We start from the raw sequence: 24,000 nt of genomic DNA, 5'->3' as shown, positions 1-24,000 counted from the left end.
TCTCTCTCTCTGTGATGTCTTATTAATTATTACAGTTTGGAGTTTTTCTTTCTTTCTTTCTTTCTTTCTTTCTTTCTTTCTTTCTTTCTTTCTTTCTTTCTTTCTTTCTTTCTTTCTTTCTTTCTTTTTATAGCTATTGATATTTATACAAGTTTACAAACAACACGAGCTCTCTCACATTTTCTAGCATGTCCTTGAGTGTGCACACACACACACACACACACACATCCATCAGTTGTTCCACATGTGATCACAAAACCCTAAGAGAAATTGTGCGGGTTTAATGACCCACTCGTTCGTAAGTCCCTTTAACATCAAAAGGTGTTTGTTCTTTGAACACTGACCTCTTAAAAGGCTCCAGAGACGCCATCTCCAAAAGACTGAGTGCATAATGCATACACAGCTCATTAATAAGCAGGAATAGACACTATGCCCATCCAATGTGTGATTTAACTGAAAGCTTTAGCTGTGTGTGTGTGTGTGTGTGTGTGTTTGCTCCAGGTGAGAATTAAGATCAAAGCATTACATTGAGATGAAATATGAATATTCACAAATTAAAGAGAGCTGTAATCATTTATAAGGTTGAATTATTATCCAGTCAAGCCAACATCACGCTATCAGATCCCCTGTGGAATAATTTATTCCATTTTGGAGAAAGAACTTGTTCAAGAACTTCAAAAGGTACGTCAGCATTCACGTGTGGAAACGTCTTGGTGTTCCAAATCGTGTTGAGCATCATCTCGAAGCAGAAATATAGAAACATAAAAATTATAAATTTCTTAAGTTACTATTTAACTAATATTTGACGTACCATTTTAAAATATTTAAAATGCAAAATTTAAAACAATTTTGAAATAAATACTAAAAAAGAAATATAAATAAAAAAGCAATATCATTTAAAAAGAAATACTAAAAAAGAAATACTAATAAATATATACAAATTAAAAAATAAATACAGTTTAAAATAAATACTAAAAATAAATACAATTAAAAAATAACTACTACAAAATGAATACAATTTAAAAATAAATACTAAAAAATAAAAGCAATTTAAAAATAAATGCAATTTAAAAATAATACTAAAAATAAATACTACTTGCTACATGAATCATTGCTTGAATCAATGATTCATGTAGCAAGTTTCATTTAAATTATAAATTTATATTTATAAATTTATAAATTTATAAATTAAATTATTTATTATAATTTTATTCTGCATTTTATTATTATTATTGACCCAAAAACCAAAACCATGTTTAGAAGAACCATGTGGTAGAATGGAACCAAAAATCCAGAATCATGTTTATCCAGATCCAAGTGTCAGAAACATCCAAAAGTAATTACCAGAAAAGAATCAAAAACCTAGAACTATGTTTAGGAGAACCATGTGGTAGAATGGAACCAAATATCCAGAACCATGTTTATCCAGTATCAAGTGATGGGAAACATCCGAAAACATCTGGAAGTAATTACAAAGAGGTAATTACCAGAGAAGACCCTTTAGTTCAGACAGAAAGGGACCAAAAATTCAGAACCATATAACAGACAGGACCACAATATCCAGAACCATGTTTAGAAGAACCATGTGATATAAAGTACCCCAAAACCCAGAACTATGTGACAGAAACGACACACATTCCCAGAACAAAGTGATGAAAAACCTCCAGAAACATATAGAAGTAATGATTAGAGAAGAGTCAGAAACCCAGAACCATGTTTAATCAGAACCAAGTGACAGAAACCTTCAGAAACATCTGGAAATAATTACCAGAAAAGACCCAAAACCTAGAACCATGTGACAGTAAGGACCAAAAAATCCAGATGCATGGTTATCTAGAACCAAGTGATGGAAACAGCCAAAAACATCTAGAAGTAATTACCAGAGAAGACCTAGCTCAGAATTTTGTTAAGAAGAACCACATGATAGAAAGGAACCAAAAATCCAGAACCATACAACAGACAAAGAATGAGACAGAAAAGACCCAAAAAATCCAGAACTATGTGACAGGAAGGACACACAATCCCAGAACCAAGTGATTAAAAACCTCCAGAAACATCCAGACATAATTATCAAAAAAATTCTAGAAACCCAGAGCAATATTTATCCAGCAATATTTATCCAGAACTAAGTGATGGAAAACATCCAGAAGTAATAATCAGAGAAGAGCCAGAAACTCGGAACTATGTTTCGGAGAGACGCTCTCCTCCAGATCCTACTTACTGTCCTTCTGCCAGCCTCTTCATCACAGCTGCACCTTCTCCATTTTCTCTCCAATCTCATTCCACACCTGAGCCTCCTCATCACACCTGAGAATAATACAATGGAATGAAGATTACAGACTTTTCACATGATAGTTCCTCTTCAGAGACACGCAGCAGAGCACTTCTCCCAGTACTCAGTTCCTGTGTTGAAGGTGTCACGGCTGACGTCTGTCCACGAGAGCTGCACAAAATCCTCGGTGATGTTTAGGAGTCGTTTCAGTGATGGTAAAATCCCACATTTACACCGCGTGAGTCATGAAGTTCATTAGAAGCTTCTGATGCAAAAGTGGCCTTGGAGAAGTAATCAAAAGTAATTAAGGCTCTTGAGTCTTCTGTTGAATATTTTTGACTCGAGTCTTTCATGCGCCTCTGACCGGCGTGAGATTGGATTTTCTACCCGTCTTGAGGAATAGACCTTATTACTTTCACCGCAGGAACCTTTTCGGGAACCATTTACGGTTTGTATTTAGTTGTGTGTGTGAGTGCAGTGCTCTTATCAATCATACAAAAATCAACTGCTTAACCCCATGGTCACACTGTGGAGTTTGTTCCTCATAGCCCTGTCCTGTCTGATCTATTTGTTTCAAGACGCTATATTATATAGCTTCTAAATCTAGCTACAACTCAAACAACACTCTCGGGTAAAATACCCCCCCCCCCCCAAAAAAAAAACAACAACAACATATTTTACATTTTCTGACGTTCCTCATTCCTTTTAACAGCCTTCATTGTTGACGTTATGATCTTCAGGATCGAAACCTGAGGTGAATCATCATTTTGTTGATGATTGGACGTCTTGGTCATGTCTCGCTCCACAGTGGAGGTTAATATGAAACTCATATGGAAGCTAGACACTCTGGACTTTAAGAATTTGTAGTGTTTTTTAGCCTACTAGCGGTGATATATTCATAGAAAAGTTCATTTTCTCCACACTTATGTTTGTATCTTGTAATGTAAATGTTGAGATCAAACCCATTTCTGCTCTCTGAGATGTTCTCCAAGTGCTTGTTCATCTAAAAAGCAGCTCAGATTTCATCTTCAACCAGTAAAATTCTGTGTAAGGTTCTCCAACACGTCTAAAACACACTGAAAGCCAACAGAGTTGTTTAAAAAAAATTAAAGAAAGAAATTCAAGAAGCTTAGAGAAATTTAAGAAGCTTTACCTTCTGGTTGACACTGGAGACTCGTTCCTCCACAGTGAATGACCTCTGTTGCTAGAGAAACCATATAGATACAAATGAATTTAATGAATGTAATTCGAGAAGCTACTTTACTACCAGAGCTTGCTGTTACAGAAAATTAATCTGCACCTTCTGACCAATCACCATCCAGAATTCAGGATCCTGACTCATTTGAGATTGGACTCACAGCCAGAACATCATTCATGTCTTTATACTGATTGAAAATCTCCCATAATTTGGATAGAACAGCGGTGTACTAGTAAAAAGGGTTTTAAGAAAACGTATTTAAATGGTTTTTCCATGTGGTTTTTGCGTGTGGAATCACATATGTAACTGTATGTAAATTAATCAGATTGCGTATGCAAATCAGTCCCATTATATTGTCAGGATCTATTATGGCTCAATAAATAGCAGTAATTCTGCTTTAAGATGCAGGAAGGTGAGCGTTTTTCTCTCCGTGAGACTTCCTGTACTCTGTCTGCCGTTCACAATTCCTATTTTATTCTGCCTGTATGAGGTTATTGGGTTCAGGGCAAACACTATCAGCCTGAATATTGGAGAAACAGAGTGCAGTGATTCAGGACAACAGGCGGTACACATCGCACCAATCCGCTGCCTGTTTGTCCGATCTGGAAGACCATCACGACACATGCTGGTGGTTTCTCCACGCCAGTCCAATTTCAAATCTATAAAGCCCAGAGACCCCGCGGTGCCAGCATCCACCGTACCGAACTCCCGCTGCCAGAGCCGCCCGGCTAATACCATTCCTCTGTGAGGCAGTTCAGATAAACTGTGTGGCAATTAACTACGGAATAAAACACAATGGGGTGTGAGCTGGTACGGGGAAATATCAAACAAAATGACACGTCTTACTTTATCAGTGTGTAGAGTGTCTGAAAAACAATGTACAGAGGAAATTCGGCATATGAATGCCCTCACTTATGAATTTTCACCTTAATGCACATGAATCATTTTCTGCATGCGAACGAACCCAACCCAACTGAACTGAATGCCGGCTAAGTTGGGCATACATCAGGGAGCCTTTCAAAACTTGTTAGCATCAGTGGAAAGCCAAGCAAAGCAAATTTACTTTACTTTTTTTTTCAGTAAGAGAAAGCTGTTTTGAAAGAGTCAACCCACGATACCAACGTTGCCTTCAGCATGCCTTCAAAAGCTAGGTAATTTTTGGGGCGTTTTTTTTGTTGACAGATTGGTGGCGTGGGTGGTTTGTTCTATTTTAAGCCAAAGCTTTGTGGCACGACTTCCTCTGAGGACCCTTGACATAGAATGCTTGACTTGGGTCATTTTTTCTTTGTAAGCAGTTTTCCAGAAGAGTGTTGCTTGTTTGAGACCTGGATGAAAATGACATTTGTTGTTGGTTTGTTCTGTTCCTCAGAGCTGAAGCATGAGATTCTGGTGTGGAGGCAGACGGCTCAGCGGATCAACCCCGCCAGCCGAGAGGAGACTGCTGTCAAGTGTCTTCTCATGCAGAAGGTTCTCAACCTGGAGAGCCTCCTGCGCAAGAAGCTAAAGACCTTCCAGAGGTACAGCACACACCACACACAAATATTTCTTTGAATGAACAAATGAATGATGGTTAAAATGCTAATGTGGAGTAAAAGCTCACAGAGTTCACACTCAAATGAGTTCCTAAATCAGGAACATATCTGATATCTGGTCATTTGGTCATTTGGGCTGTAATCAAGTCCAAGACCAGGAGTAGTTAAGATAGGGTCAAGCCCTTAAAGGGTTTGAGGTCAGGATCAAGTCCAAATGGAAGTGGGTTAGAATCAAGATCTGGACTGAAAACCATCCAAACCTTTCTGAGGCCAAGCTTCGATTTCAACTGGCTGGGATTTTGACTTCAACCCATCTGATTTTTTGCATAAAAAGCTCACATCCAATTTTTTTTCCAGATTCTAATGAGTTTCTAAATTGGGAACATATCTGATATCATGTTCATTTGGTCAGTTGGGCTGTATTCAAGACCAAAACAAGTCTAAGACCAGGACTAGCTCAGATTGAGTCAAGACCACGTCTTAAGGGGATGGAGTCCAAGTCAAGATCAAGCCAAAGTGAAAGTTTGTTAGAATTAAGATTGAGACAGAACCGTTCCGAGTCCAAGCCTTGATTTCAACTGGCCGTCCTTATTTGTGCAGTGTGTCTGTAATTAGGCTGTTTTCTAGAAGATATTACTTCTGTTCAGGTGTGAATAGAACAAGCAACACAAATCCTAGAAAGTCTTGGTCCATACTTCTCAAATCAAATGCCAGGACAAAGACCAAACACCAACCAGTCTGAGTCCAAGTCAGTGCAGAAATCATCTCGAGATCAGACTTGAATCCTACAGCTCTCATATCTCTTTCATCATCATCAGAGTTCTGTCCATTCCATCACTCTTGCTCTCTCAGCCTCAACTGCAATACTCCTGATGCTGACATCAGCAGAAGTAATGAGCTGCTTGACAGAGCAACACTGGAACTTCTTTTACTCCTCTATTCTGACTCTCATGAAGTTCTGCTGACCAGTTCACATACTCTGAAGAAATTCCATGAAAAGATACATATCTTCACTAGGGGCTTTTATGGATCTTGAGCCCTTTTTAGGTTTTAGGATCTTCAGAGCTTTTGTGTGGGTTATGTAGATCTTTAGCTCTTTTTGTGGGTTATCTGGATCTTCTGCCTTTTTTTGGAGGGTTATGTGGATCTTATGCCTTTTTTTTGGAGGGTTATGTGGATCTTCTGCCTTTTTTTGAAGGTTTTGTGGATCTTCAGCTCTTTTTGTGGGTTGTGCAGATCTTCCGTTCTTTTGTGGGTTATGTAGATTTTCAGCTCTTTTTAGGTGGTTATGTGGATCATTAGCTCTTTTTGTGGGGGTTATGTGGATATTCAGTCCTTTTGGGGGGTTATGCAGATCTTCAGATGTTTTTGGAGGTTTTGTGGATCTTCAGCTCTTTTTAAAGGTTTTGTGGATCTTCAGCTCTTTTGGGGGGTTATGTAGATTTTCATCTCTTTTTTGGGTTATGTAGATCTTCAGCTCTTTTTTGGGTTATGTAGATTTTCATCTCTTTTTTGGGTTATGTGGATCTTCAGCTCTTTTTGGGGTTATGTGGATCTTCAGCTCTTTTTGGGGTTATGTGGATCTTCAGCTCTTTTTGGGGTTATGTGGATCTTCAGCTCTTTTTGGGGTTATGTGGATCTTCAGCTCTTTTTGGGGTTATGTGAATCTTTCAGCTCTTTTTGGGGGTTTAGGGGATCTTCAGCTCTTTTTAGAGTTATGCAGCTCTTTGGCTCTTTTTAAGGGTTTTGTGGATCTTCAGCTCTTTTTGGAGGTTTTAGGGATCTTCAGCTCTTTTTGGGGGTTGTGCAGATCTTCAGCTCTTTTTGGGGGGTTATGTGGATCATTAGCTCTTTTGGGGGGTTTTTGTGTGGACGTTCAGCTATTTTTAAGGGTTTTGTGGATCTTTAGCTGTTTTTGGGGGGTTATCTGGATCTTCAGTTCTTTTTGGGGGGTTAAGTGGATTGTCGGTTCTTTTTAAGGGTTTTGTGGATCTTCAGCTCTTTTCAGTCGAGTGCATTTTATTAACATTATGCAGTAAACATGGAAATAGGATATGTGTCTCAGAAATCAGACAGATCAGAGTCAATATATTGGATTTTTCTTCAGTGTAAACAAAGGTCCCGGTCATTATCCAGTACAGTATATAAGCAGTGGATCACTCAAAGCCTCTGATCTTGTTCACACAGCATAATCAGTGACTAAACCCAGCTCTCTGATAGAAATACTCAATAATCTGGTACGAGGACATCAATCCCACTGTCTTCAAATCTAAATCCATTCTCCTCACTTTGCGATGCCATCATAATCAGGGGCTGTTACAATTCCTCTTGAAGGCCTGAACCAGGTTTATGCCATTTTTATTCCAGGATATATCAAGGTACTTTGATTGTACATAACCATATAGCAAATATTAATGCTCCAATTTCAGAGCAGAACATCTCCAGAGATGCTTATGAAGCCATTTGTTTGGAGTGGTTCAATATGAAAGTGTAATTGTTGCATAATTAACCTCGGTCCCACCATTAGGCCGTTATGAGACGATCAATTTCAGGTTTGAAGGTCAATAAGAGGCGCTTAGCTGCTGGGCAAAAGTTGTTACTAACAATTAACAGACTCTTCTAATATTTAACTGAGTATATGGAGGAGGAAGTGAGGGAGATGTCTCCATCTAGGATGGAATCCCGTTCTGAAAAAAAAAAAAACCTCCCAGAGGAGATACCTGACTTCCAGGGGTTCCAGGAGCCTTCTTTATGGCTCTCCAGGATCTCCTCTTGGATCTCTTTCTAGACATTCATGCTCTAAACACAGGAAATAAAATAGGGATGAAGGGTGAAGCAGGACACAGGTGAGGATGACTGGGTCATGTGACATGCAGGGGCTTGTAGTTTGTAGAAATATTGTCGAATAGAATCAGACACACTGCAAAGCAATCCTGTTTAAATGAAGCTTAATTCTGTAATTGTTCCAACATCTCTTGATTGCACATTTAGATGTTTCTGTCTCTCTTAGGCAAATATCCCAAGAGGACAAAAACTGGGAGAATAACATCCAGGAGCTCCAGAAAACGGTAAAGACGAAAATGATTATAATAAAAAATGAAAAAAAAAGTAAAGAGATTTAAATGAATCACAATGATAATGTTCTTCCTGCCCACACGGTTCCTGGAGTAACCCCACTTGACAGTTTCTTTCCTGTTCTGGTTTTATTGTCATATTGAAGAGAAGGAGCACTAATTTCTCTGATTATGGCTGAGAGAATATAATTGGTGTCGGAAAGAGGCCAGTCTACTCTCTCTCTCTCTCTCTCTCTCTCTCTCCCTCTCTCTCTCTCTCTCTCTCTCTCTCTCTCTCTCTCTCTCTCTCTGATTTGCTCTCATTTTTTTCTACAGCACAGAATCACAGATAAAGTCCTGCTGGTGAAGTGTGTGTCGGTGCTCTCCATAGTCATCTTCATGTTCTTCCTGAACTCCTTTGTAGCTGGGATTCATCTGGAGCTTGGTGAGAATTATTAACCGTTTCCTCTTCCAGCACTAGACACGTAGCAATTGAATGCATTTAAGGAGGAAGTGCCGAACAATTACCCTGCTCCTTTTATAACATGCCTCGAGAGTGATGCTAATTAAGAGAGCGGTATTAGCATAGGAGTTAATTTGTGCATATTTCAAGCCATCTGTTGACAAAGTAATTATTTGCAGCTGGGCCTAAAATACAATAAAACAGCACACCATCGCTAAGCGCTATTCAACACAAAACAAGGTTTAAGTTTATTGTATTGTCACATTGTCTTTAGGATTGAATTCATTTCAAATTTATCTAGATAATTCTTTTTACACACAATACAGTTAACAGAAATCTACATGCAGGGTTTGATCATTGAACCAAAACAGACCTGAGAGCGGTGAGGAAAAACTCACGAATTCAGTGTTAAGTTAAACGTTACACTGATATTCACTCGCAGGAAAAGTATTCAGTGTTAGGTTACGCAACTGGTTTTACTCCACTCCAGTTCCACTCCAGTTCACTTTACTCCACTCCGCTCCAGTTCCACTCCAGTTCACTTTACTCCACTCCGCTCCAGTTCCACTCCAGTTCACTTTAATCCACTCCAGTTCCACTCCAGTTCACGTTAATCCGCTCCAGTTCCACTCCAGTTCCACTCCAGTTCACGTTAATCCGCTCCAGTTCCACTCCAGTTCACGTTAATCCACTCCAGTTCCACTCCAGTTCATGTTAATCCGCTCCAGTTCCACTCCAGTTCACTTTACTCCACTCCACTCCAGTTCCACTCCAGTTCACGTTAATCCACTCCAGTTCCACTCCAGTTCACGTTAATCCACTCCAGTTCCACTCCAGTTCACGTTAATCCGCTCCAGTTCCACTCCAGTTCACGTTAATCCACTCCAGTTCCACTCCAGTTCACGTTAATCCGCTCCAGTTCCACTCCAGTTCACTTTACTCCAGTTCATTTACTCCAGTTCACTTTACTTCAGTTCACTTTACTTCACTTCACTTAACTCCAGTTCACTTTACTCCAGTTCACTTTACTTCACTTCACTTTACTTCAGTTCACTTTACTTCACTTCACTTTACTTCACTTCACTTTACTTCACTTCACTTAACTCCAGTTCACGTTAATCCAGTTCACTTTACTCCAATTCACTTTACTTCACTTCAGTTCACTTTACTTTACTTCACTTTAATTCAGTTCACTCTACTCCACTTCAGTTCACTTTACTTCACTCCAGTTTACTTTACTCTTCTCCAGTTCACTTGACTCCATTCCTGTTCACTTTACTCAATCCCAATTCACTTTACTCCACTCCAGTTCATTTACTCCAGTTCACTTTACTTCAGTTCACTTTACTTCAGTTCACTTTACTTCACTTCACTTTACTTCACTTCACTTTACTTCACTTCACTTAACTCCAGTTCACTTTACTCCAGTTCACTTTACTTCAGTTCACTTAACTCCAGTTCACTTTACTCCAGTTCACTTTACTCCAGTTCACTTTACTCCAGTTCACTTTACTTCAGTTCACTTAACTCCAGTTCACTTTACTTCACTTCACTTAACTCCAGTTCACTTTACTTCAGTTCACTTTACTTCAGTTCACTTTACTTCACTTCACTTAACTCCAGTTCACTTTACTTCACTTCACTTTACTTCACTTCACTTTACTTCACTTCACTTAACTCCAGTTCACTTTACTTCACTTCACTTTACTTCACTTCACTTTACTTCACTTCACTTAACTCCAGTTCACTTAACTCCAGTTCACTTTACTTCAGTTAACTTTACTTCAGTTAACTTTGCTCCAGTTCACTTTACTCCAGTTTACTTTAGTTTACTTTACTTCACCCAAATTCACTTTACTCCACTCCAGTTCACTTCACAGCAGTCCACCACACTATACTTCATCTTACTCTTCAACCCTTCTCTCTGCTACACCTCACTTAACTCTACCACATTTAACTTTACTCTAAAATGCTTCACTTCACTTTTACTCCACTACGTTTCATTGTTTTTGCTTTATTCTAACGCACATTGCTCCACTACACTTTAACTTTCTCCACTCCACTTCACTTCACTTCGCTTTACTTCACTCCACTTCACCTATATCTATTACTCTTCTCTCAGCTACACTTCTGTTTCCACCAGTAAACTTTGCTCCACTACACTTCACTTTTTATTTCTACTAAAACCTCACCCTTAATGGCCTTTGGATGTTTATCGGAAGTGTGGCTCCAATTCAATTCACAAAGCAAAGCCGTTCTGGAGAAAATAAAATCACTCCATCTGTACAAAAAACATGACCTCCTGGAAGTGTGAGAAAATACTGCAGACTCGAACAGTTCATTAATCAATGGGGGAAAAATAACGAGAGTCAGAACGGTTTAGGATTCAGTGCACTTCAGTCTACATCCAGATGAAAATAGGTTCAGCTGCATGCTGGCCTTTCAGAGAGGGTTGAACTCTAGGAGACTAAATATAATCCAAAAATGAACACACACACAAACACACACACACACACACACACACTGTAATGTGGAGTAACAAAAATAGGAAATCAATATACAGCAAAATCTTTTCCCTATGAGGACTTCCTATGGTTTTGAGGCACATGATTAATGAGCTGCTGCATTTGTTTGAGACGCTGCTAGAGCATTAACGAACAGTGTTCATAAGGCTACATAGGACATATATATAAAAACCCAAAACCTCTATAATGGGTTATTTCAAAATCTCATCCTCTGTCATCATGACTCTTGTGGTCAGATTTAATGTCAAGCTGGTATGACATCCACATTTTTGCTGACATAATGTAGCATTATAGCACTTTCCAGCCTGACACATGTTAGACATAACAAGTCATAACTGTTGTCTTTGCAGTGAAGTGAACCTGTGTGTTACCACGATGATCATGTGACATAACTTTTAAAACTAAACCTAAAAATATACAGACTACACGATGGTGCCATTAGACTGCCATAAGCATTCATAAACACCTCTTAAACAGTCTCCATGTCACAATGTCATAACACAGGTATTCATGCTGACGCTCCCAATAAGTGCTTCTTATGAGCTACGAACCTGTTGTAATGCAGACTGTTATAATACATAATCTTATCATTATACATGAACATGAATTATGCTTCATAGGAATATCTATAATACATTAAACACACTTCATGCATATAATTCATTCGTAATGCATTATAATCATTCACGACTGTGTGTTACATTTATACTTGTCTTTCTTTATTATGCTCTACGAATTGTTATCAATGTCATAATGCAAAGAAACAGTTTGGAGAGCCTACAATTCTTATGTCATTAAGACGTAACACATTTGTAAGGCATTATAAACATTGTGGCATATTTATTAAAAAAGTGCATTACGCTTACAGTGATGGTTGCTATGGATTATGAATTCTTAACATGATGCATTATACATACATGTATGTATGTACATGTTTATAAGACTTTTTTTTCCCCCAGATTTAATAGTCTGGCTCTACGTCAGTTAATAACTGCTGTAAGTCAGCTAGTGTTTTATCTCTATTAATGCACACAATGTACTGTAATTCCGGCTCAGTGGGTAACATTGTGCCACATGGAATCTTCTAAGTTGTATTATTTATTTGAAAAGAGTTGGGAGCTCTTGTTATTAACGTGTTATAGATGATTATAGATTATTTATATCACGAGTTCATAAGCCAACACTGTATAAACAGCTCCTGCTTATGCAGATTCACTTTAAAACAGAAAGTACTGTAGATATTAAACACTGCTCAGTGAATGGATCGCCCTCACCGTGCGTGTATTCAGTATATTTTCTTTAAGCTTGAAGCTGAACAGTCTTGACGAGGGTGTGTTTACAGCTCCCTCACGGACCCGAGACGCTTCACTTCTTTTGCATTTGATGAATGAGCCTCTGCGCAGCGTCTGCAGTTCCTCATCCCCTATGTTAATTGAAGAGCTTTCTGTCATTCTCTACGCTACCTTATTACACCTCTCCTAACCGCCTCTCCACCTATAGCGGGTAATAGCCTTGTGCACAAGCGGCCTTTTTGTCCTGTTTGAAAATGATTATTTTTTTTCCTTTTAAAAATTCTGTGTACCACCTGAATGCATCATTAAGCAGAAGCTTTTATTCTCACCGACTGGTACTCGTTGTAAAAGTAAATCAATAAATAAAGGCTTCAATGGACTGAGATAAAAAGCGATGGAATGCAGAAATTTTTCATTTTGAAACATTCAAGACTTTTACACCTTTTAAGTGGGTTTAATTTTTTATTTAATTTTTTTTTTAAAGCGCTCCAAGGACACTCACGTCTCGTCATGCATTCACATGAAACTTCACATGAATTGAGGAATATGATAAGCTGTTGTTAGGGACCTGGGAAGTCCACAAGCTAAGACGTATGCTATGTTGCCAAATGTTTTGGGACACCCCTCTAAATCGTTGAATTGTTTTTCAGGGGCTGGGCTCGGCCCCTTAGTTCCAGTGAAAGGAACTCTTAATGCTTCAGCTTCATACCAAGACATTTTGGACAATTTCATGCTCTTTGTGGGAACAGTTTGGGGATGACCCCTTCCTGTTTCAACATGACTGCACACCAGTGACCAAAGCAAGGTCCATAAAGACATGGATGAGTGAGTCTGGTGTGGAGGAACTTGACTGGCCTGCACAGAGTCCTGACCTCAACCCCATAGAACACCTTTGGGATGAATTAGAGTGGAGACTGTGAGCCAGACCTTCTCGTCCAACATCAGTGTCTGACCTCACAAATGTGCTTCTTCTAGTGGAATGGTCAAAAATTCCCATAAACACACTCCTAAACCTTGTGGAAATCCTTCCCAGAAGAGTTGAAGCTGTTCTAGCTGTAAAGGGCGGGACAACTCCATATTACATTCATGTGCATGTAAAGGCAGACGTCCCAAAACTTTTGGCAATATAGTGTATATTAAAGATCTTAATTAATCTTTATTTGTCACTTATACATTACTACACAGTGAAATTATTTCTTCACATATCCCATCTTTGGAGGTTGGGGTCAGAGTGCAGGGTCAGCCATGATACAGCACCCCTGGAGCAGGGTAGGTTGAGGGCCTTGCTCAAGGGTGGCAGCTTGGTGGTGTTGGGGCTTGAACCTAGATCTTCTGGTCAATGACCCAGAGCCTTAACCAGTTGAGCTACCACCACTCTGAGCAAAGCTACACCTTACTGTTACTCTTTAGTACACAGGTATAGAAGAGTAATAATTCATATTTGCACTATTCCAGGATGAGTTTGATTCTGAGTCTGGTTTCTCTCAAGGTTTCCACTCGCTTCTGGGGGATAAATCTAAATCTATATCTGGGTTTCTGTGTCTACTGATAAAATCATTGTATAAATAAAATTGAATTGATTTGGATCTTGTTTATCTAACCCTTTTACCATCCACCGGTACAGAAATAGGCTTATGGGAGAACTGAATGATGTTCTGGCTGTGAGTCTGATATAAAATGAGGCTAGCTAGCAGGCTTCAAAAACAAAACAAAGCAAAACAAATAATTTCTGACATGAAATGCTTTTCTATTAATATGTATGTTTTTAACTGCGTAATTATCCATTAATTCATCTTCAGTAAGAACTTTAACCTGATCTGAACCCGGAATCCAGTCCGGATCAGACTCCAGTCCATCGCATATTTATCTCTTAGCTTCTTCCCTATGCTTAACTAGCTAACTTGCTCCCAAACAACGTTCTTTCTTTAATCAGAAGTTGCATCTCAAATCCTGATTGACGTCCAATTAAAATGCAGCACAGGCGACTATCCGCTGCGTCCTGTTTTATTATATTATTTCTCTTTTTGTCGATCTGAACACTGAAGATCAGAAGCAAGCTGACAAAAAATAAAAACAGGAAATGTCTCGCCATTAACGTCTTGTCCGCTCTTCCTTCTCTCTGTGCTCTCTTCATGCGTCAATCTCTGTTTCCTCAATTTCTTTTTTTCATCTCTCCCTGTCTTTGGCTGCTCAGTGGCCACTTGCCTCAAAAGCTGATTTGTAATTAGCATCTCAATGGGACTACAACCACAGGTATAAAACACACACACACACATATTTTAAAGCAACCTGACAAGCCTTACACATCGTCTCATCTTATTTTTTCCCTGTACATTCTTGCTTGTTTTCCTCTTTCTGCCACTTGTTGTTTTTCAGCAGTATTATTTGTCATCTTTCCCCCCGACTCCTGGTTCACCCATGAAATTCATCTCCGCCGCCTTTTTCGCTTATCTAAGAGCAGAGGTGTAGCTACAAGACAAGAAAAGGCAGGGAATTGCCTAGGGGCCCAAGCACTGAGCATTCAGACTGTCAAAGTAGTTTCTCAGGAAGCTTGCCTAAAGGGACCTGATCTCATTATCATGTTCAAATGAAGAGAACTTATCCATTCAGAAGTCTATTGCAAAAGTGGAGTAAAAGAAAAAAAAGGAGGAAAATAGGCAATGGGGAAGTGAGAAATTGTGGCTGTAATGACAATTTAACTAGGGATGATGGCAATAAGCCTAGAAGTAATATAAAAGAATAACTTGGCATCAAGGAGATTGACATTAAATCTGGAACAAGTGGAATTTCTTGGTATAATTTTGTTATTTTGCATCTTTTTTTTTTTTTAGACCAGATATAGCATTACAGGAACAAAAATAGAAAATAAAATGTGCTGCTTTTTATCTTTAACAAGTCAGTGATCTAAACAGCTTCCAGAAACCTGACACATATTTTCAAGCAGCTGTTTTGCTTGTTATTTTATAGCCCACAGTCTTATAAGAGGTCATATTTAGAGACGTTTTTATAAAAGATAAACCATCTATTTTCGCATTCTAACATAATGGCTTTGAACATTGATCTAAACAATATAGGTCAGAAAGTCCTCATGGATTTTTTAAAGGACCCCACAGTTTCTGGAATTACCTTGGCCTGGTAATAAATCATTGGCTAAGTCCTCTTGACTGCTTTTCTTGCATGTCTCTTGTCCCTCTCCTTCTCATTTGCTATAATCAGTGGCTTAATGATTTCCCAGTGGCAATCACCAGCACTCACCTGTTTAATCAAATTTTACAGGAGGTGGAAGCATATTTAGCCCTTCTTTCTCCCAAGGAGAGGTGGGAAAATTGGGATCATTTGTTGCTAGTGTTGGTCTTAGTCCCAGCATGTGTGTGTGTGTGTGTGTGTGTGTGTATATGAGAGAGAAGTAGGAGGCTTGTGTAATGAGTCTTTGATTAGAGTGACCGAGCTTGACCAGACACATTATCCGTGTGTGTCTCATGGCGGAGGCTCCTGACTCTCTCGTATTATTGGAGAATTAGGCGGTGAGACCACGAGGTGCATGGAGATGAAATTGCACAGATAGGGACGTCTGTATGGAAGTTCACACTTTTTTTTTTTTTTTTTTTTTTACTGAAAACTAGCAGGACCTTGGAGAAGAAATGAATAATGAACTAAGCGAACCGATTTAGTACTCAAACTGAGATTTATACATAAACTGTAAACTGCTTTTGATTAAAATTTAACATGAGGTAAAATGAATAGAAGAACCGGCAAATGAAGAAGATATCAATGCTAACAATGTTGATGCTATAAGTCTGAGTGAAGTGCAGGCTTCGAAGCTGTCAAGTGCAGGTCAGTTCTGGAGTCCTGAGCCATACAGCCTGAGGTCAGTCTATAGTATCAGTGTCTGAATTGATTTAGACTCCCAAGCTTTCAAGTCCAAGTTGACTCCAGAATCTCAAGCCAACTCAATCTCAATCAATTCCAGAGTCCCAAACCACAGAGTCTGAATCAACAGTGTTTTACATGGCAAGATCAGAGCTTCTACCTGTAGAGCACAAGTTGAGTCCATGTTGAGTCCAGAATCTCGAGCTCAAGTTTCAGATGACCGTATTAACTGATTACAGTTGAGTCCAGATGACTTGATAAACTATAGAACTCAATTCAACTCCAGAGTCTTAAACTTCAGAGTCTGGATTAAGTGCAAAGTTCCTAGATTCACTAGTGCCAACCAACAGAGTCTAAATCAACTCCCAAGTCCCAAGCTGTAAAGTCCAAAAATATTCCAGAGTCTCTAACCTGTAGCGCTACAGACAAGTTCTTAATCTGATTTGAGTTCAAACTCCTAAACCTAAGCTTTGGAGTCTGAAACATCTCTAGAGTCGAAAGCAATAGAACTAGAATCAGTTCCAGAGGCACAAACTGTATTCTGTGTCAGCTCCAGAGTTCTGAGCTCTAGATTTGACTTCTGCAGATCATAGGGTATAGGGTTCTTTTTCACACCAGAGTCCATTAACTATAATGCCTGAGTCTTCAGTTGAGTTCAGTTCAATTAAAATCAGTTCAATTCAATTCAATTCAGTACAATTTTATTTGTATAGTGCTTTTATCAGTTGACATAAGAACAGAACATAAGAAACATAGCACAAAAGTTCAAGATTAATGTTAGACAAAATCATCCCTAGTGAGCCAGCCTGAGGTGACTGTGGCAAAGAACAACTACCTTAGATGGTAAGAGGAAGAAACCTTGAGAGGAACCAGACTCAAAAGGGAACCTCATCCTTATGTGGGTGAGTCTTCTCCAAAGTCCCAAGCCATAGATTCAAAAATGAATCCCAAGTCTCAAGCAACAGATCTAGAGTCAGGTCCAGAGGCTTAAACTGTAGAAACTGTTCAGTGTTCCAGTCTTTAGGGTCAAAGGTAACTTTCATAAGCCTAAATTTCTTTTCCTAAGGAATTTACATAAGGTCTTAAACCTTAAAAGCTTCTAGATTTATTTTTAAAATCCCAAACTGTTTGGGAAATGTCCCACACATGTCCACCCTCAAGGTGTTTATTTCCATTCCAGAATTCCAGGAATAAGAGTCTGCATTATCCCCTGGCTCCCAAACTGTAGAGTTTATTTCAAGCCCACACTATAGTTTATGGTTCAAGTCCAGTTGACTACAGGGTCCTAAACCATAATGAATCAGATTCATATCAGAGTTCCAGGCCATACAGATCTTTTCTACACCCAAACTACAGAGTCCCAAGTTGCAGTGATAGAATCAAATCCAGAGTTCCCACCTCTAGAATTCTTTAGCATGCCATTTAGCTTATGGGTCAAGTCCAGTTGACTACATTCTGAATCAGCTCTGGAGTTCTTAGTAGAACTTAAGAGTCTGTAGAGTTTTATATTTCAGTTAATGTTAAAATTGAAACTTACAAAGACTTATTCCAGAGTACCAAACATTACAGATCTTTTCTACACCAGAACCCTAATCTACAGAGTCAAATGCAGAGTTGTAGTGCTAGTATCAGATGAAGTGTTCCAAGCTCTAGATATCTTTTGTACGTCCCACACAAGTCTATGTCAAGTAGATTTCTAGCATTTGGTAGACTCCCTTATCTAGAGTGACTTACATTTTTATCACATTTTATACAACTGAGCAATTGAGGGTCAAGGATCTTGCTCAAGGGCCCAGCAGTGGTAGCTTGGTATTCAAACTCACGACCTTCTGACCAGTAGCCCTGTTTCTCTAGTGTCTTGAGTTCACTACAGGATCCTAGGTCCCAAGGTTCTTTTCTATACAAGAATCCCAAACTATAATATCTCAATCAAGTCCAGGTCCCCCATCTGTAAAGCTAGAATCAGGTCCAGATTCTTTGGATGTAGAGCAGGGGAGTTAAACTAGTTAAACAGGTGGAATTTGTTGGATCCTGCTTGAGTAGAGCGAAACCTGCCCTCATGCAGGCCCTCTGGGGGGTAAGATTGGGCAGCGGTGGCTCATGTGGTTAAGGCTCTTGCTTTGTTGTTACAGGTTCAAACCCCAGCACTGCCAAGCTGCCACTGCTGGGCAATTGAGCCAGGTCCTTAACCCTCTATGCTCCAGGGGTGCTGTATCATAGCTGCCCCCTGCGCACTGACCCCAACTTACTTAACTGGGATATGAGAAGAAAAGAATTCCACTGTGCTGTAATGTACACTATATTGCCAAAAGTATTCGCTCACCCATCCAAATAATCAGAATCAGGTGTTCCAATCACTTCCATGGCCACAGGTGTATAAAATCAAGCACCTAGGCATGCAGACTGTTTTTACAAACATTTGTGAAAGAATGGGTCGCTCTCAGGAGCTCAGTGAATTCCAGCGTGGAACTGTGATAGGATGCCACCTGTGCAACAAATCCAGTCGTGAAATTTCCTCGCTCCTAAATATTCCACAGTCAACTGTCAGCTGTATTATAAGAACGTGGAAGTGTTTGGGAACGACAGCAACTCAGCCACGAAGTGGTAGGCCACGTAAACTGACGGAGCGGGGTCAGCGGATGCTGAGGCACATAGTGCGAAGAGGTCGCCAACTTTCTGCAGAGTCAATCGCTACAGACCTCCAAACTTCATGTGGCCTTCAGATTAGCTCAAGAACAGTGCGCAGAGAGCTTCATGGAATGGGTTTCCATGGCCGAGCAGCTGCATCCAAGCCATACATCACCAAGTGCAATGCAAAGCGTCGGATGCAGTGGTGTAAAGCACGCCGCCACTGGACTCTAGAGCAGTGGAGACGCGTTCTCTGGAGTGACCAATCGCGCTTCTCCATCTGGCAATCTGATGGACGAGTCTGGGTTTGGCGGTTGCCAGGAGAACGGTACTTGTCTGACTGCATTGTGCCAAGTGTAAAGTTTGGTGGAGGGGGGATTATGGTGTGGGGTTGTTTTTCAGGAGCTGGGCTTGGCCCCTTAGTTCCAGTGAAAGGAACTCTGAATGCTTCAGCATACCAAGACATTTTGGACAATTCCATGCTCCCAACTTTGTGGGAACAGTTTGGAGCTGGCCCCTTCCTCTTCCAACATGACTGTGCACCAGTGCACAAAGCAAGGTCCATAAAGACATGGATGACAGAGTCTGGTGTGGAGGAACTTGACTGTCCTGCACAGAGTCCTGACCTCAACCCGATAGAACACCTTTGGGATGAATTAGAGCGGAGACTGAGAGCCAGGCCTTCTCGTCCAACATCAGTGTGTGACCTCACAAATGCGCTTCTGGAAGAATGGTCAAAAATTCCCATAAACACACTCCTAAACCTTGTGGACAGCCTTCCCAGAAGAGTTGAAGCTGTTATAGCTGCAAAGGGTGGACCGACGTCATATTGAACCCTATGGATTAGGAATGGGATGTCACTTAAGTTCATATGCGAGTCAAGGCAGGTGAGCGAATACTTTTGGCAATATAGTGTATGTGTGGCGATCATAAAGGCTTCTTCTTCTTCTAAACCTCATATTCTGAAGCAGGAGAGATATTTATTTACTGCGCTGTAGAATAAGAGTCTACTGTACCACATACTTAGTCATGTAAAAGCCTGTAAGGACCCCTGTGATGTGTCACTCAATTTCCTGGTAATGGTGGGTATTAAAAAGAGGCTGCCTTAAAAAGTAAAATGTTACATACACGCTTGCTTATTTGATCGTGTTAATCATGCCATTTTGACACATCAGAGGCTTTCAGGAAGCAGTAAGCGTGATGCTGAATCTTATTTAAGTGTGTTGTTCAGCAGCCTCGGAGAGCCTGAAAGTGTTCTGTAATAGAGTACTGCTGGAGCGTAGTGGTGTTACACAAGCAATTAACACATCCAGTCCATCAGGGACCCTGGGAGTATCTCTGACTCTCCGTGTGGTTATTATTTTCTCTGTAGGTGTGACACCTAGATTAAGTCGTTCTTGCTGCTTTTAACCTAAAGGAATGTCGAGTCTCACAGCTTGAGTTTGGTGTGAAAAATTGGCGGGAGACAGTTTTCTCTAAACATGTTAAGAGTTGTCTTGAAATGTGTTAAAAAATGTATTGTCTTCAGCCAATTTGTCCTTTTTATTCCTCAAGCCTCATTGAAAATTGGGATGTGGTACCTTAGTGGTCAAGGCATTGGACTGCTAATCGGAAGGTTGAGAGTTTGAATCCCAGGTCCACCAATCTGCCACTGCTTTGCCCCTGAGCAAGACCCTTAACCTTCAATTGCTCAGTTAAAAATGTACGTCATTCTGGATAAGGGCATCTGTCAAATGTAAATAGTGACACGGTTTCCCCTTTTAGTCTCTTTTTTTTGCCTCAAATCAGACACTTGCCTCTTTTTTGTTTGCCTTAAATCCAAAATGGGACACACGTTTTGCATGCAGCTGTTAACAAAAAAAAGTGTCAATTCAATATATCTGGCAACACTTAGTAGCACCTTTTAGCTTGAATAAGGTTTTATTAAACTGCTGTGATGATGAACTCAGTGACCTCCTCATGCCAGACTTGTTTGTTAAAGTATTTATTTAGAAGGTAGGACAAATTATTATTATTGGAATAGTTTCATCCAGGAGTTTTAATGTGGTTTATTTTGTTTAAAAGTCCACAAAATTAATGGATTTATTATTATTATTTTTTCTAAAAAACCCCATTTTCAACAAGGGCGTCAATAATTCTGGAGCTGTCTTCGCCCCCCTGAATCTCAGTGTTATTACCGTGTCACTGTGAAATATGTGATAAAATAAAATGTGTGTTTGTGAGCGTGTGATGCGCTAACGTCATTAGCACTAGATTAGCAGCTTGTCACATCGCTGGCCTTTTGACTGTTATGTGCTAACTGTTTAAGCGAGTCTGCGCTCTGATCACAGGAAGGCCGTGAGGATCAGAGGCTCTCACTGTAATAATTCCACCACAGGATGAGGGAACAGACACCTGCTTCAGTTACATTAATATACTGTACCACTCTGGGGGCTGTGTTTCTCCATTTTAATCTATCTATCTATCTATCTATCTATCTATCTATCTATCTATCTATCTATCTATCTATCTATCTATCTATCTATCTATCTATCTATCTATCTATCTATCTATCTATCTATCTATCTATCTATCTTTAAGTAATGAATGTTTATAGCTGCTATAATGTAGCTGAAAACAGGAAGTAAAGTTTCATAACATTTAAAGTAACTATAAACGGATAAAAGACATGTTTTTATGACTACTGCCCCCAGGTGGTGCCCCCAGGTGCCCTACTGCCCCAAGGTGGTGTGGAGAGTTATTTCCTTTCACACAGACAGTACATGTTTATTAACATTCCAGTCTGTTTTTTTCTTTCTGTAATGTAGCTGAATAAGTGCAGAACACTGTTGATAATCGTGCCTTCATAATGTTTACATGCGGCTAAATATTCCGATCTGTTCACAACTACACAGGTCCGAGTGTGGAATTGGATTTCTTCAAAACCTCGTCTAGAAATCGATGGAGGTGGCTAATTCTTTTTTTTTTTTTTTTTTAAATCAAGCAGCTTAGAGGAAAATGATTTCATTGATTGACGCCCCACACACACACACACACACGCTTTCAATCTTCATGCAGAATCTATATATCCAGCCCTCTGTGTTCACTTGGATGTTTATTAGAATTAAAGTGGACCTGAGGTGGAGGCTGATACCCCCGGCTCATCGGGTTTATTTACTCCTTTTATTTTCATCCAAATGTCAAATGTAAGCTTTGATTTTTGGATCCAGATCATCGTTCTTGCTTCACCAAAAGACTTAAAGACCGACCTATCTATCTATCTATCTATCTATCTATCTATCTATCTATCTATCTATCTATCTATCTATCTATCTATCTATCTATCTATCTATCTATCTATCTATCTATCTATCTATCTATCTATCTATCTGTCTGTCTGTCTGTCTGTCTGTCTGTCATGTGATCAGATAGAGTGACACGCCCCTAAGGTATGAATTCCAGTGGGTTCATGTTCTAACCTGGGTTAGGGTGACGTCTCTGTCATCATTAGATGTGTTACAGAAGCAGTTGTGAGTGTAATGAAGTTTCCATAAAGCCAGTGCTCATAATGCATTCATAACGAGGTGTATAACCTACATATGTAGATGAAAATCCATTTAATTAAGTTACAGAAGCACAGTGTGTGACTTTATATATTGTGGGTTGCAGAATGTATTATATCATGTTTATAAGAACGTGAAGCCTCTACATATATATATATATATGAGTTATTAATTCATTATAATACAATAACGTCAGGCTCCTTAATGTGTTATAACACAATAACACATTACAATAACACATTATAACAACAGTATGTGCGTCATAATTGTCAGCAGTGAAAACAGATAAACAAACAAACAACAATAATGATAATAATAATAATAAAGTGCTTAATAAAAAATAAAAATATTATTATTATTATTATTATTATTTAAATTAAATTAAATTAAATTAAATTAAATTAAATTAAATTAAATTAAATTAAATTAAATTATTATTAAAATTATTATTATTAAAATTATTATTATTATTACTTAAAAAATAAAGAATACAAATAAAATATAAATAAATAATGAAGTTTTGAAAATAAATAAAATCAAGGAAATAAATGAAAAATGTACAATTTACTATTTTGAATAAAAAATAATGAATAGAATTAAAATAAATTTTTTTATTTGATTAATAAGAATGAAATAAAATAAAATAAAAAAAAGAAAATGCAGTGTATCATAGATATCATGCCACTTTATTATTTTTTAGACCTTTTGTTCAACACTTCTTGTGCCTTATAAGGTATTATGTATTTATATAACATAAAAATTGAACCTTTTATATAAGGTAAAGCCTGTAATGACCTGACACAGGGTTCTGAAAGCCCGGTGTCTTTATCAGATTTCAGTCCAATCCCAGGTCCAATCCCATGGCTGTGTTCTGGAGCTATCAGACGTGTTCAATCTGCTGCATGCCAGTGTGTTTACATGACCAGTTAATTCATTAGATAGGTGCTGAGATTAGATAATGGCTGAATTACTCTGTGTGTGTGTGTGTGTGTGTGTGGGTGTGTGTGTGTGGGTGTGTGTGTGTGTGGTAGCGTGAGACTCTAATTGAGTGGCCTGTTTGCTCTGCCTCCTGCCTGCTGCTGAAATATCTGAAGGATGTACATGAGTGGAATGCTTGATTTTGGGTCACTATAGCTAGTCCGACTTCCTGATTGTTCTCTCTGTGTGTGTGTGTGTGTGTGTGTGTGTGAGTGTGTGAGTGTGTGTGTGAGTGTGTGTGTGTGTGGGTGTGTTGGTGTGTGTGTGTGTGAAAGAGAAAGAGAGAGAGAAATAAAGATGGAGTAAAATACAGGTTGGGCTTTAAAACCAGAGTAAGAGCTCTCCATTTTAAATCAGATTTCACTTCAGTTTTCTTCAAATCATGAAACAATCATCTTTTACGACTGGATTGGAATGTTTGGTGTAGATGTTTCAGTACTGATGTTTGGTGTAGATGTTTCAGTACTGATGTTTGGTGTAGATGTTTCAGTACTGATGTTTGGTGTAGATGTTTGGTGTAGATGTTTCAGTACTGATGTTTGGTGTAGATGTTTCAGTACTGATGTTTGGTGTAGATGTTTGGTGTAGATGTTTGGTGTAGATGTTTCAGTACTGATGTTTGGTGTAGATGTTTCAGTACTGATGTT

At 39.0% G+C, this 24,000-nt stretch overlaps 1 protein-coding gene across 1 annotated transcript in view; it reads left to right on the top strand.

Annotated features, from left to right (window-relative positions):
* The window catches only part of oca2 (oculocutaneous albinism II), a 138,223-nt gene that overhangs the window by 68,886 nt on the left and 45,337 nt on the right, over nt 1-24,000 (top strand). The window contains exons 16-18 of the mRNA XM_058401977.1: nt 4,840-4,987; nt 8,013-8,070; nt 8,392-8,500. Coding sequence (XP_058257960.1) covers nt 4,840-4,987; nt 8,013-8,070; nt 8,392-8,500 — 315 coding nt within the window. The remainder of the gene's footprint in view (nt 1-4,839; nt 4,988-8,012; nt 8,071-8,391; nt 8,501-24,000) is intronic.

The sequence above is a fragment of the Hemibagrus wyckioides genome, linkage group LG11, assembly GCF_019097595.1.
Source record: "Hemibagrus wyckioides isolate EC202008001 linkage group LG11, SWU_Hwy_1.0, whole genome shotgun sequence".
Classification (NCBI taxonomy): Eukaryota; Metazoa; Chordata; class Actinopteri; order Siluriformes; family Bagridae; genus Hemibagrus; species Hemibagrus wyckioides.
Note: the sequence above shows the minus strand (reverse complement) of the source record. Positions and strands in the feature narration are given on the sequence as shown.